The sequence below is a fragment of the Corvus kubaryi genome, unplaced genomic scaffold (assembly GCF_017639235.1).
Source record: "Corvus kubaryi isolate FWS band 111438036 unplaced genomic scaffold, C.kubaryi_AGA036_p1.0 138, whole genome shotgun sequence".
NCBI classification, from domain to species: domain Eukaryota; kingdom Metazoa; phylum Chordata; class Aves; order Passeriformes; family Corvidae; genus Corvus; species Corvus kubaryi.
In genome coordinates this window covers 23,473,976-23,486,794 of record NW_024580672.1, presented here as the reverse complement: position 1 = coordinate 23,486,794, position 12,819 = coordinate 23,473,976, and the positions used below count along the sequence as shown (strand labels likewise).

The following is a 12,819-nucleotide window of genomic DNA, read 5'->3' as shown; positions in this document are numbered from 1 at the left end:
GCTATAGTGAGACCATATAAATATTTTCATACTTTTAGTACATAATTTTTGCCATTAAGTTGGAGAGATACAGGTTTGATGGACAAGACTGGGGCTACTGGTGGATGTCCCATCCCTGGAAGTGTTCAAGGTCAGATTGGATGGAGTTTGGAGCAACCTGGTCTTGTAAAAGATGCCCTTGCCCATACCTTTAGATATCTTTAGAAGTTCCTTCCAGCCCAAACTATTGTATTATTCTGTGACCGCTGTCAATGGGTAATTTCCCCTGTTTTTATTTACAATCTTTGTTATTGCCAGTGTTAATCAAGACATGAGAAGGCAGGATTGACAAATGTGGAATATGTGCTATTTATATATAATGTGCTTATATGAGGGAACATATGAATGATCTGGATTGTTTTTTAAACATTTTTTCTTCTTATTTTTAGAATTGCCCTGATATGCTCAGATTTAAAACTGAGTCAGGCATCTGTGTATCATGAGAAAGCTGCTGGAGAAGTATACATTAGTGAATTAGAACAAGCAATGTATGTATTTTCCCTATTGAGGCGGTATTTAGTTGGGACTGTTTTCCCTACAGCTGATAAGTGTTGTTGGGGGAAAATAGTGAAAAACATGATCTCAGAACACACTTTTGGTATATTAGCTATTCCCTAAAATTCTGTGCGTGTTTGGTTAGTGTCTATCTACCAAGTAGTGTACGGTAAAGATTCCTAACACACTAATACTTCGTTATGAAATGCTTTTTAAAATATAGTTGAGTTTACTTTTTCTTTCTTGTGATTTAGGTGTAGGCAAGAGATTGCACTGAGCAAAGAAAAAACTGTATGTATGAAGACAGAAGAAATAAAAATACCTTTTGAAAATGCTCAGCTTAATGGTAGTAGGAATGAGAATATCCTTACTTCAAGTGAAAAGGTTTTTATTTCTACTTCAGGTTCTATAATAAATTACTCTTCACTTTTTTAGTACACTTGCTAGTTTGTTTTTAGGTAGTACTTGAGAAATACGTGAACACAAAAATAATTAAAATGCATGCTACCTGCTAGCAAGCATTAGCTGAGGCTGAGCTGGGTTTGGCTGGCATATTATTTATACTGAGAAAGAACAAGATTGGAATCTTTATTGATACAAAGTAAAACTACTTTCTTACAAATGGATTTGGGGACTAATGCAAATCGATTAAAAGACTGAGAAGCAAAAAAGATACTGTAGTCACTCTTGGTCTTGTTTTTTCTCTTCTTTCTCTCTCCATCACATTAGCGTGTACTGTTTTGCTTCCTCTTACATACTGTTTTAAGAGCATGCAAATATTTCAGTTCTGTCTTTACTCTCTTTTCTTCAGGAAGGTAATAATTGCCTTACTGATTTTTTTAATGCTTACCTCCAATTTTCTCTTTATTATGGCAGTGCTGTCTGGATTGTCATCATACAATTTTGCTCTCTTTGTATATTTTTTCCATACTTCCTCATATAACGTACCTGGGTTTTCTAATTACTAATCCCTCTCAAGTCACCCTTTTTAGCTCTTGTAAATAGTATTCCTCTTTGAGTTTTAGTTATTACCAGAAATCAACTTCTTTGTGACAGCAGCATATCTGAAGTAGTTATCTGTCATACAGTTAGTTTGAATAGTGTATACTTATGGGCTCAATGCCTTTTGAGGATAGTAAATTCCAAATCTCATAATAAACCTGTTGTTCCTGTAATATAATGTTAAATTTTGAAGTTAGAAAATACAGCTGAGCTGTGGGATATCATAGTTAATAACAACTTGTATTCTGTCTAATTTAGTTCTGAAATTTATGAAGGTGAAAATACTTTTTTAATTTCTCAGGGTTTTGAGTTAAATGCAGTAACAGGAAGAGGACTGAGTGCACTTTCTTTCCCTCACTTGTGGATTCAAAAAGCTGAAGTACTAATTCAGCTAGGCTTGTATCAACCAGCAAGACTTCTGCTTTCAGAGGCCCATGCTGCAAGTCAGGTACAGTAAAAATTAAATAGAAAAAGAAACACTAATAGAATATATAGGGAAAATGTTCATTTTGATGCAGTTATTCCTCAGAATAATAATAATCAAACTGCAAAGCCAAGCCTTCTCCCACCGCCCCAAACCAATTCCATATTAAGTTTCAACATATGTAATATGTAAATTTAAATATATGGCATTTCAGTCCAACTTTATGGGAGTTGTCTGAAGGTTATATAAATTTCTGAAGTAGTGTCAGCATCTCTGTCTGCTTTGCAGTGGCCTTGGAAGATACAGGTATATTTCAACCATGTTAGTTTAAATAGGTGGGAAATGTTCAGGGTTTGTTCAGAAGAGAGAGAATTTAGCTCCATCTCTCAATATTTTGATCATTTGAAAGTCTGGTTATTTCATTTTGAGCTTCGTTATGGATTTACTACTGTTTTGATAAAACTGAAATTATATTTTAAAATTCTGGCAGATCTGAAATAAGTGTCCATATGTTTCACCAAACAGATCTGCATCATCTCATTATTATGAAGGATTATACATTACAGATATTTTCCCTATACCTACCATTTTCCACATTTCCCTGTGCTTCATTATACAAGTTATTGAAATACAATTATTGCAGTAAATCCTTTACTTTTAAAAAAATATAATTGCTATTGTCTTATTTTGTGTAATAATTTTTCTTGCGTAAATAAAAACTGCCTGTGTAAATTTAGCATAATCATTAATACTTTGAATAATAATATATGAATGATATTCATGAATAATACAGGTCCCTTTATAAAGCATTAATTACGCATTGTGTATTGAGGAAAGTTCAAAATACATTAGGGAGGACAGTATTTTTAATAATACAATTTGTTACTACTGTCCTGTATGTCTGTATGCTAGTATACAAATATGATACAATATTTGTCCCCTATACAGCACCAGTTACATAGCTTATAACCAATGTGAGTTCACTGGATATCTAGCGTATCTGTACAGTTCACAAAAAAAATCTTTCGTCACCACATTTCTTCATCAGCCGCTGACAAACACTAGCAGATATACACATACTAAATAATAGCAGGAAAATAGCTTATTTGACTTGTGAGATAGAAGGTAGAGGAACATGAAGAAATATGAAGTAGACGTAATATAAGGAGTAACTAAGAAATTTGGCAGGTACTTGGAGGAATACCATTTGGTTTTTATTTCTGTAAGGTTAATCTAAAGTATGGACAGACATAAATACGGATAGCTGTCGTGGATTTTTGGTATATAGATCACATCTCTTTCTTTCTAGGAATTGAGGGCCCTATCTGATATGTCAAGGTGCTTGTACTTACTTGCTGTGTTGGCTAACCTGGAAAGAAACCACAGACAAGCTAAAGCACTCCTTGAGAAAGCACAGCTTCTGGGAGGCAATGAACAGTTTTGGTATAACAGTACTCTTAGTCTAATAGAAGCAATTCTAGAGGAAGAGGGAGAAGGAAAACAGGGCACGGTAAGGAAATATTTTGAGTTTGGAGGTTGTGGTTTGGGGTTTTTTTTCAGCAGTGGTCTCTCTCAGTGTAGTATTATAGCCTTTGCATTTCAAGAAATGCAAAATTAGGTGTTAAATGTAGTTAGTGTTTTTTTCTCTAGCATTCAACAGACATAAATTACAGATTCCAAACATGTACAGGCCACTAGGAATGAGATTCTACCCACAGAAGTTTAGGATGTTTTTATAAGCTGTATATTCTTTTCTTGGAATAAAACCAGTTATAATCTAGTATGTATGACTAAATCCCAGAGAGCTGATTCTCTTGATTAGAATTCTTTTGTATTCAGACAGTTCTGTTAACACTGGTGTACTTATTTTCCATATTCAATGAAAATCACGCCTTTCAATATTATTTTCTCTTACCTTCTTCCTTCTCAAGTATTTAAAATAGTTTTATAAATATTATTTCTAGATTCTGGAAAATACTACTTTAACACTTTTTTTTTTTTTTACTGAAACCCTGTAGCATCAAATATGCATTTACTGTTAAACCCTTTCATGAGTTTCAGCATAAATATAGTCTTATGTCTGTGATGATGTAATCTGTCTTGATAAACTATGCAAGTCTGTGTTGTGTAGAGGCATTATTTTGATTTTGACTGAACTCATATTTACTGTCTTGGTACGTACCTCCAAGATGAATCTGGCTCCATCTTCTCTCCTTGTATGTATGTGCACCATTCATGTAATCATCAAAGTATCTAAGTATCTGAGTATCTAAGTATGATGATAACTTTCAAACTTTCTAACTTACAGTTACCAAGAGCCAGCCATCCTGGGGATAGTTAACATGTTCTGTACAAAATTTAAGCTTTCTAAAGGAATGATTATTATAATCCATAGACATTTAAAATAGAATTACAAAAATTCTGGTGTTACCTGCAGGCTTGTGAGATACTGGAACGTACTGTAAATGTGCTTCAATCTACTTTACTGAAGAGACCTAGCAGGCAATCGGAATTGGGTATTATGATTGCATCCCTTGAAGCCAGGTAACTGTCTTTTCTCTAAAATATGCCCAGCTTCTAATATGCAGCTACATCGCAAATATATGTAATTTTTACAATGCTGTCTTATTTTAGTATGGCAAATTCAGTGGATTCTCAAATATTTTTGTTCTAAGTCATTTATGTGGTGGTTTGGTTTTTTTAAATTTAAATTTCTTTCCAAATTTTTGTATTTCCTGCCCTAATTCTTGTATGTAGCCCGACTACCTGTTACATTGGTAAATTAGATACCACAGTGTCTTGTGCATAGTTTGCAGTGTAGGCTACCTAGAGGTGCAACATATATTTGTCTATGCAGAGGTATCTGTTTGAACACTCCCACAACACTACTGCAGTCTACAGTATTGACTTACTTCTGTTCTCACCATGAACCAAGAAGCCTGTTTATGGTGAAACTAAACAGTGATTTAGGTTCCACTGAAATCCAAGCACAGAGACCTTAAAATGTGTTGGTAAAGGGAGAGAAGTATACAACATTTACACACCTGTCTCTTTCCATAAATGGGAAGTTTTTCAATTAGAAAAGGAAGACTAATATCAGTCTTCTCAGTTCATCTGTATTTAGAAGATACAATATTTGTATTATTAATACTGTAATTTGTAAACACACATTTATGAGGCTTTTTGTAGATTTCTTAGAATTTAAAGGAAAGCAGAGTGAAATATGTCTGTTCTCAAAAATAGCCTGTGCTTTCTGACTGCTTTCTTGTATTTAATTTTTATTTCTAGAAAAACACTTATTCAGATACATTTTGCCCAGGATCATATGACAGTTAATGCCAAGTCTGCTCAGTTGCCACAGGTGCTACAGGAATCCTACAATAAATTAGCTCAAGTTGAGAAGGACTTTTTTCATCATGGGCATAAAAACTACAGCGCTGAAATACTGCTGGAATGTGCAAATATTCGTAGGTAAGATTATACCTCTATACCTCTATTGAAAAATTTTATTTAGGTTGAACTAGTCCATGAAGTGTATTGTTTACTTTTTGTAGTCTAATTAAGATGGGAAAGAGCAGATAACATTGTTAGGTTTTATATATTGGTGTTACATGTCTGTTTGCATTCTTCATGTGTTCTGTATTCAGAAAAGTACTGTAGAATCAAAAATTGTTTTCACTGAAGGCGGGGTTCTCTTTTGTTCTCTTTTGAGGTCAAAACAAAGTGTCAGGGTCTCTTAAGTCAGTTTTTTGACTTCCCATTTGTAGACACATTTTAGCAGCCACACCATAGAGAAATATTTCTCTAGAAACTGCTGCAATAGTAAAAGTGCAAAACAGGGTATGCTTGGAAACCCAGCTGTTCACAGGATACCCCCTTAAAACAACTGAGGTAATGTTTTGTACCGGGTATACTGCCATTGTATTTCTGGAAAATACATACTCTAGAATATTATCCGCCTTGCTTCTCTTTGAGTCTTGGCATCTTCTTGCATTGCAGCAGTACAGTTCTAAGAAGAAGACCTTGGAAAAATAACTAGTAAACATTCACTTCTCCTATTTGTACATTTCAAAACCACATACACAAAATTAATCTTTTTATCTATAATTAATCTTTATTAATTAATAGATTCATTATTTAATTATATATGTTCAACAGTGCTGATACCATAAAAATAAGCACTTTCTTATGTTAGTTCTTTTGAGTTAATGGTGTTGGATTTTTCTTTCAGGATGATTGCCAAGCAGGAAAAGAACAAAAAAGACAAACATAGTCATTATCTACATGCTTATAACTTAGCTCAGAGAGCAGTATCCAAAACAGAGGAAGTATTTCATAGTGTTTGTAGTCTATTTGCAATTAATGAGGTATGGACATTTTTTTTCCTTAATTGTGGAAAAGAAACGTAGTCTAGTTGTAATATTCACTCATTCTTGGATAATCTCATTTGGGGCTTCCAGAAATTATCTTCTTGTAATGATAAGCATGCTTTGTATATAGAAGGAAATATTGGATGCCAAAAGAATTTACGGTTGAAAGAGGGACGAAGAGAGGATTTGTTTGGTGTTTGTTAAGCTTATTTAGTTCTGACACTTATCTAACAGCTACAAAAGAAAAAAGTATAAACTTGGAGATATTTTTGATTCTCTAAATACCTTGAAAGTATAAAATTCTTCAAAATGTGTTTCTTCTCAGGGGAAACAAGAAATCTTCACAAAACATTATTATAAATAATGTCTATCTTCAAAATAGTGTACTTTGGGTAATGAAAGCCTGCAGCCTACTTTGCTAATGTGTATGTATCATTCTTAGATACTACATATTTGTACAGGTACACAAAACGTGAAATCAAAAACCCAGCTGCTCTTGTTCTATGGAGCTACTTTGATTGCCTTGTAATATATTTGGCATTGAATTTTTTCTTTTAAATTACTTTGATTTCTTCATTGCAATATTTCTGCTCTATCGAGGTGATAAGGCTAAAATGTTTGCTTCTTTCGTTAAAAGACATACAACGTTCTAACTTCTTTTCAGGTAAATTTGCAAAAATACTTGAAAATAGAATTCTTCTTTCTTTTGTATTTCAGAATAAAAATATTAGTATCCCATTAATGAGACAACTAGCTCTTAGAAAAATAAATCTTGTAGAAATTCTTTTGGATATTTTTCATCTTGTCATTACTGAGAAAAAGCTTAAAAATGTGGGAGAAGCATCATTTCATGAATTTGTGGAGGAATTCATCATTGAAGATGATGCAACAGAACAGGTAATAAAAAATATTTAGTCCTATGATTTGCATAAGAGGTATAACAAAGTTTTCCATGACACAACTTCTTCCACTGCTGAGGAAATGGGTTCCCAGACCAGTCATGTAGTTTTGTAGAAACTGAGGTTGAAGTGTGTGGTTTTAGTCTTGGGAATGATTTACTGGGCGCCCTCCCCTTATCCCATGTTTTCCTTGGCACTGGTTGAACTTTGCTTATAGATATTACATTGGACTTTTTTTTCCTAAATCAGTTGTTAATGAAATTGTATATCTATTAAAGACAGCTCATTTGTAGTTGAAAGTATAATCACATTTAACATATGTATTTATGTATTTTGTGTGTGAATATAAGTTACATTTTTAAAAAATACGTATTTCTGTCTTTGTGGGGGTATATGAACAAATAAACATAAATATGTATTTTACCAGGATTGGAAGTATATGAAACGCACCATGGCTCACATTACACTGGCTCAGTTAGCAAACATACGGAATCTTTGTAAAAGCTGTCCCAACATCAAATCCAAATGCCTGTATCTAACTGGAAAAACTCTTCGTTTACTTGCCATTAATGTAGATCCTGTATATTCAGAGATTTACTGGAAGCCAAATGTTATGGTATGCATTCTTTTCTGCAGTTAAACTTATTTTTCTGTGTAAAGTTTATCTGCTCTAATATTTTTTCTATATACATTTGTATAAAAGCTGCTCTTTGTGTAGAACTAAGTTTTATATACTGCATGCAAGCCATAATAAAAATGGATAGCAAAATGAGTAATTTCAAAAACATGCTTCTGCCTACATGCTATCCTCATGTAGATAATTTTTGATTTGTTTGTGAGATATGCTAATCACAATATTTTCAAAAGAGAGATAGAAAAATTCCTTGAATGCCTTAAAGGGCGAGTGAGGTATGGTCTCTGAATCCATGCGATCGAGAAATTGAGAAGTACTGACTTGTAGGTTAAAAGCTTGGATTTGTAAGTTCCTTTTGTGCTGTAGTAAAAAAAGGAGAGTTGGTGGAGGCATTATAAATTCAGTGATGAATTAAAGTGTTCAGAAGAAATTAGTGGAGGACAAATATGAGAAAGTCAAAACTCTTAGAGGTTGTATGGGGCGTCTTTTTAGTTTATGTTGGTCATACTGCCTTCATAACATGCTAAGAAATTTTGATGGTGGATAGTATTACTAAATCTCTCACCATGAAGGAATTAAGGCAGTGATTTCTTTCAAGATGAATTCCGTTTTCACATAAACTTTCACAAAAGAAATTAAGCCTGTCTTACTTAATGGAATGATTAATTGTTCTTTTTTTTTATACTGTGATGGGTAGGAAGACGCTAAATCAGACATCAGAAAATCTTCGCTGACTTCAGCAGAATGCAGTGAGCAGGACATGACAGAGAGCGGTTTATCAACTAATAAATGTCATAATGATAAGTATAGGAGGAAAATACAGGAATTAATGGTATATTACTTTATGAGCTTGCATTAGACTTTGAGTGCTTTCTTTTTATGGAATAATAGTCAATTTACCTTATCAGTTCTGTTTAAACTGATAATGGAAATGTTTGTAACACAAACTTGATCTTACATGGAGCATGTAGCAACCAGGATTAGATGACCAGGCAGTTTCTTTCTGCCTCAGAGATAGGCCTTTTTAAGGGAGCATAACTTTTTGCAGACTGGGAACAAAGAAAGAAATTACTTCTATCACAAAACATTTGTGAAATTCGGTGATCTGATCTCTGTTAATTACTGTAGTTGAAAGCACACTAGGAATTGGGAATGTACAGTTTGTGTTGCTAGTAAAATCAATAAATACCTGAAGTACGAGATTTGTGGGTTAATTTGGAATAAATATAGTTAACTGTCCACAGAAACAATTGTATTGATCCTTGGTTCTGAGCTGCTCAAATTGCCTGGAATTTAAAGTCTGTTCTGCTAAGAACATTTTATATTAGAAGAAATTTCTGTGTTATACCAAATATATTTTAATGTTGTATAACAGATGTTGGTGTCTGCTAGAAAATTAATCAGTATTTGCATATTTTGATCATACATGAAGTGCCTTAAAAATAAAATGCATTAAAATTACTCATTAAAAAGCAATAGTTATCTTCTCTAACATGCTGTAATTGGTGTATGTATAACAAATGCTTAATATTAGCCAATTTTTATGTAAAGCTTTTTATTTTTATCATCTAGACAGGACACAGGATGGCTCAGATGTATCTTTCTCAATCCAGTGAGGCTTTGCTACAGTCTATGGCTATTGCATTTAGTCATAATGTTACCGATGTACTGGCTCTTGCTAGTTTGGAAATGGCAGAATGCTTTCAACAATTTGATCCAATTTCAACTAGCCAGTTTTTGGCACTTCATCAGGTAAGGCAATTAATGTTTGTGCTGCTTTTCAGTGTGAGGATGTTTGAAGTTGCATAAACTAAACTGTATTTGCATAGCCTGAAAATTGGTCATAATGAAAATGTGTAGGGTTCCATGTAAGAACTAGTGTGTAATACAGGTCATCAAATATATGATATATTTGCAAAGTTCAGAACATTTCATCAGTGGTTTTTTAACAATTCTATTATCTGTTGTGTTTGATCTGACATTTTCTTTGATGATTGCATACATGAAAAAATTTTAGTAGGAATAAATGACTGTATTATAATTAGCAAAGATAAGCCATTGCCACAAAATACAGTTTCATTCCTCCCTAATCAATAATTTAAAAATGCTTCTCTGAATTTGTTCATTGCTTTGAGGTGGATAATTCAGTTTACATTCAGTTTGTTAGATTGCTACCTGCACAGCATGGTCCTATAGATGGCTTGAAAGTATGTATGCATGTGAATATGTGCCTCCGTCAAAGAGAAGGTGCAGAATGGCTGCAGGGCTTATATTCCCTGCATCAGGAGCAAATCACCCAGAGTTCCTACACCAGCATCTGTATTGCAGAAATACAAAAAAGCACCTTATATTACTTTCCTTCCTGCCATATCAATGCAACTGAAGGAAGTTATGACAAGCAGAAAGCACCTGACTCTCTGTCAACACTTAAATTTGCAAATACCTGCACTCATGGGTGGAATGGACTAGCTGGGTCTTCTGGTATATTAGAATCAGCTAATACTGGGTCTGGTGGTTTAACTGTTTATCACTCCTGTACTCCTGCAGCACACTGTATTATTTATGCTGTGCTGTCATACTTGTTAGTGAACAGTCTAATGTGATGTATATCAAGGCACCAAAACCATGAGTTGTCATGTCTTTTACTGGGCAAAAAATTCTGCTGATTCAGTTATTACTGCCCAGAAATGTTTGTATTAAGCCTCCCTTTGGAATTTTTGGTAAGATGAACCTGAATTGCCTTTTTTTTTTTTTTTTAATGTGACATCTGCATTAAAAGATAAATGGTTTAGCTCTTAGCTAGCATTGATTCAAAGGACAGGATTAGTATGTTTGCTGAAAGAAGTTTATGTAGTTTTACCCATTATTTTGCTCTTTGTAGAAGACTGTTGTGTGATGTGATGGCTGTCCATTAAAGCACAGAAACAGAAAAGACTCAGCTTACTTGAAAGGCTAAGCTAAGAGCACAGTATTTACCATTCCATGTAGACCTTAGATGACTAAATGCAGGAACCTTGATGATAAATGTAGAAAAAAAAAATCAATTCCAGCTATTTTTATTTAAGAAATCTTAGTTATTGTCAGACTGTTTACATTAACCTGTAAGAACAAACAGCAGTCTTCTGCTAGTTCATTTCACCTTTCAAGCAAGAGAACTTTTCTTCAACATAGATATATGTTATAACAAACATAGTGTATATATTTATTTGTTTTATTTTTGTGAAGGAAAATAAATAGATGTAAAACTTTTACAGAGTTGTTCAGTGTCTGTGATGATGAAGAGTATCCTTCTAACTGCTACATCCAACACCAGCAGCTCTCAGCTGGCAGCATTGCTGCATCTTCAGAATCATTTGAAACAAAACAGAAACGCAAGTGATCTTCTAAGTTGTGTGGAACAGCAACTGACTGCTACTTCAGTGGTAACTTTCCGAGCTACTTATTAGGGGTTTATATGTATGTTATATAAACGTACACAGAGAGACATTTGTGTGTATACAAGACGTGGGTTGGCAGTGCTGAGAGAACAGTTGCACTTGATGGTCTCTGAAGGCTTTTCCAACCTGAACAATTCTGAGATTCTAAGAGCCACCCCTGCACCTTTCCCTGTTATCAAAATCTTGCCACATAAACCAAATACAATTTTATATAGTACTTGTTGGTGAAGTGTCTCTGGCAAATTCTTTTTGAAATATAAATTTTACTATGAATTATTCTACTCACTTCCTTTGCTAATACTCTGCTAGTATTTGATAGCATTTTAACTTCAGAAATAGTGTAGCGGCCATAAAAGTCATGTTGTTATGAAGAGTGGACTAAGCTACAGTATTTGTAATTTGTTTTAAATAATATTTATACGTACTTCTGCACTGCACAAAAGTTACATGATCATAGAATGATTGAGGTTAGAAAAAATCTCTGAAGGTCGTCTTGTAAAAACCCCCTGCTCAAGCAGGGCCACCTAGAGCTTGTTGTACATGATCATGTCTAGATGGTTTCCGAATCATCTCCAAGAATGGAGGCTCCACAGCCTCCTTGGACAACTTGTGTCAGTGCTTGCTTCGCTCACAGGGAAGCAGTATTTCCTGTTGTTTGGACCGAGCCTACTGTCCTGGGCACATCTGCTGAGTGTTGGGGCCTTTTTAGTATGTTCTTTCCTAGAATTACTATCAGTTTTCTAATGAAAGAACTGAGAACAGGGTTTATAAAGTCTATGAAAATAATACTACTTTTGAATTACTGTACAGGCATGGAGAAACCTCTGTATTCCTGTTGAACATTTTAATATAGTGGATGAATTGCCATCCAGTTTCTACATAGTTATTCTCCAGCATTCAGAAGACAGGTATAAAATTTCATCATTTTGATTTAGCACGTTTTGTTACAAATGTAATCTTTTTTTTACCTGGTTGATTATTGCCTTTCACTTCTAATTTTGATGGACTTGAATTTTAGGATAACGAACTGATTAATATAGAAATAAAGCTGCCTGCAGGTCAGTTGTATGGTTTCTGTTCTTTCGATTTCCCTAATTACCTCTTAAATCTCCAGAGGTCACTTGAAAGGTTTCAGGCCATTCTTGGTATCTGTTCTAAGTTCTGTTAAGAGTTTCCTGCTTTTATTGCTTATGCTCTTGGAAATGTTAGGAGGGGCCATATTTAGCTTTATAAAGCCACTGATTATCTGATTATTGCAGACTAATTATCTGCAATAAATTAGCTCATAAATTGAGCTATCGCAACTGACTATGAATGCATTCACCAATTTAAAAAGTTTTTAAACACTTGTCATGGAACAAATAGAAATCTACCTTATTGGTTATACAGTAATAAAAGAATTTACTTTACAACTCTCAGTTTGTTCCAGCTAGAATTTGCAGGGTTTTGTACCCAAGGTGGGGGTAGTTACTGCATCACGAGAGTATTTGTGAGCACATTAAATTAGAGGGTAATAATT

The 12,819-nt window shown here is 34.0% G+C and overlaps 1 protein-coding gene across 1 annotated transcript in view; it reads left to right on the top strand.

Moving 5' to 3' along the window:
- CFAP46 (cilia and flagella associated protein 46) overlaps positions 1 to 12,819 on the top strand; it is a 72,914-nt gene that overhangs the window by 43,653 nt on the left and 16,442 nt on the right. The window contains exons 33-45 of the mRNA XM_042019654.1: positions 429 to 527; positions 789 to 918; positions 1,838 to 1,984; positions 3,270 to 3,470; positions 4,398 to 4,504; positions 5,249 to 5,431; positions 6,192 to 6,327; positions 7,048 to 7,227; positions 7,657 to 7,845; positions 8,561 to 8,695; positions 9,436 to 9,615; positions 11,118 to 11,285; positions 12,111 to 12,208. Coding sequence (XP_041875588.1) covers positions 429 to 527; positions 789 to 918; positions 1,838 to 1,984; positions 3,270 to 3,470; positions 4,398 to 4,504; positions 5,249 to 5,431; positions 6,192 to 6,327; positions 7,048 to 7,227; positions 7,657 to 7,845; positions 8,561 to 8,695; positions 9,436 to 9,615; positions 11,118 to 11,285; positions 12,111 to 12,208 — 1,953 coding nt within the window. The remainder of the gene's footprint in view (positions 1 to 428; positions 528 to 788; positions 919 to 1,837; positions 1,985 to 3,269; positions 3,471 to 4,397; positions 4,505 to 5,248; positions 5,432 to 6,191; positions 6,328 to 7,047; positions 7,228 to 7,656; positions 7,846 to 8,560; positions 8,696 to 9,435; positions 9,616 to 11,117; positions 11,286 to 12,110; positions 12,209 to 12,819) is intronic.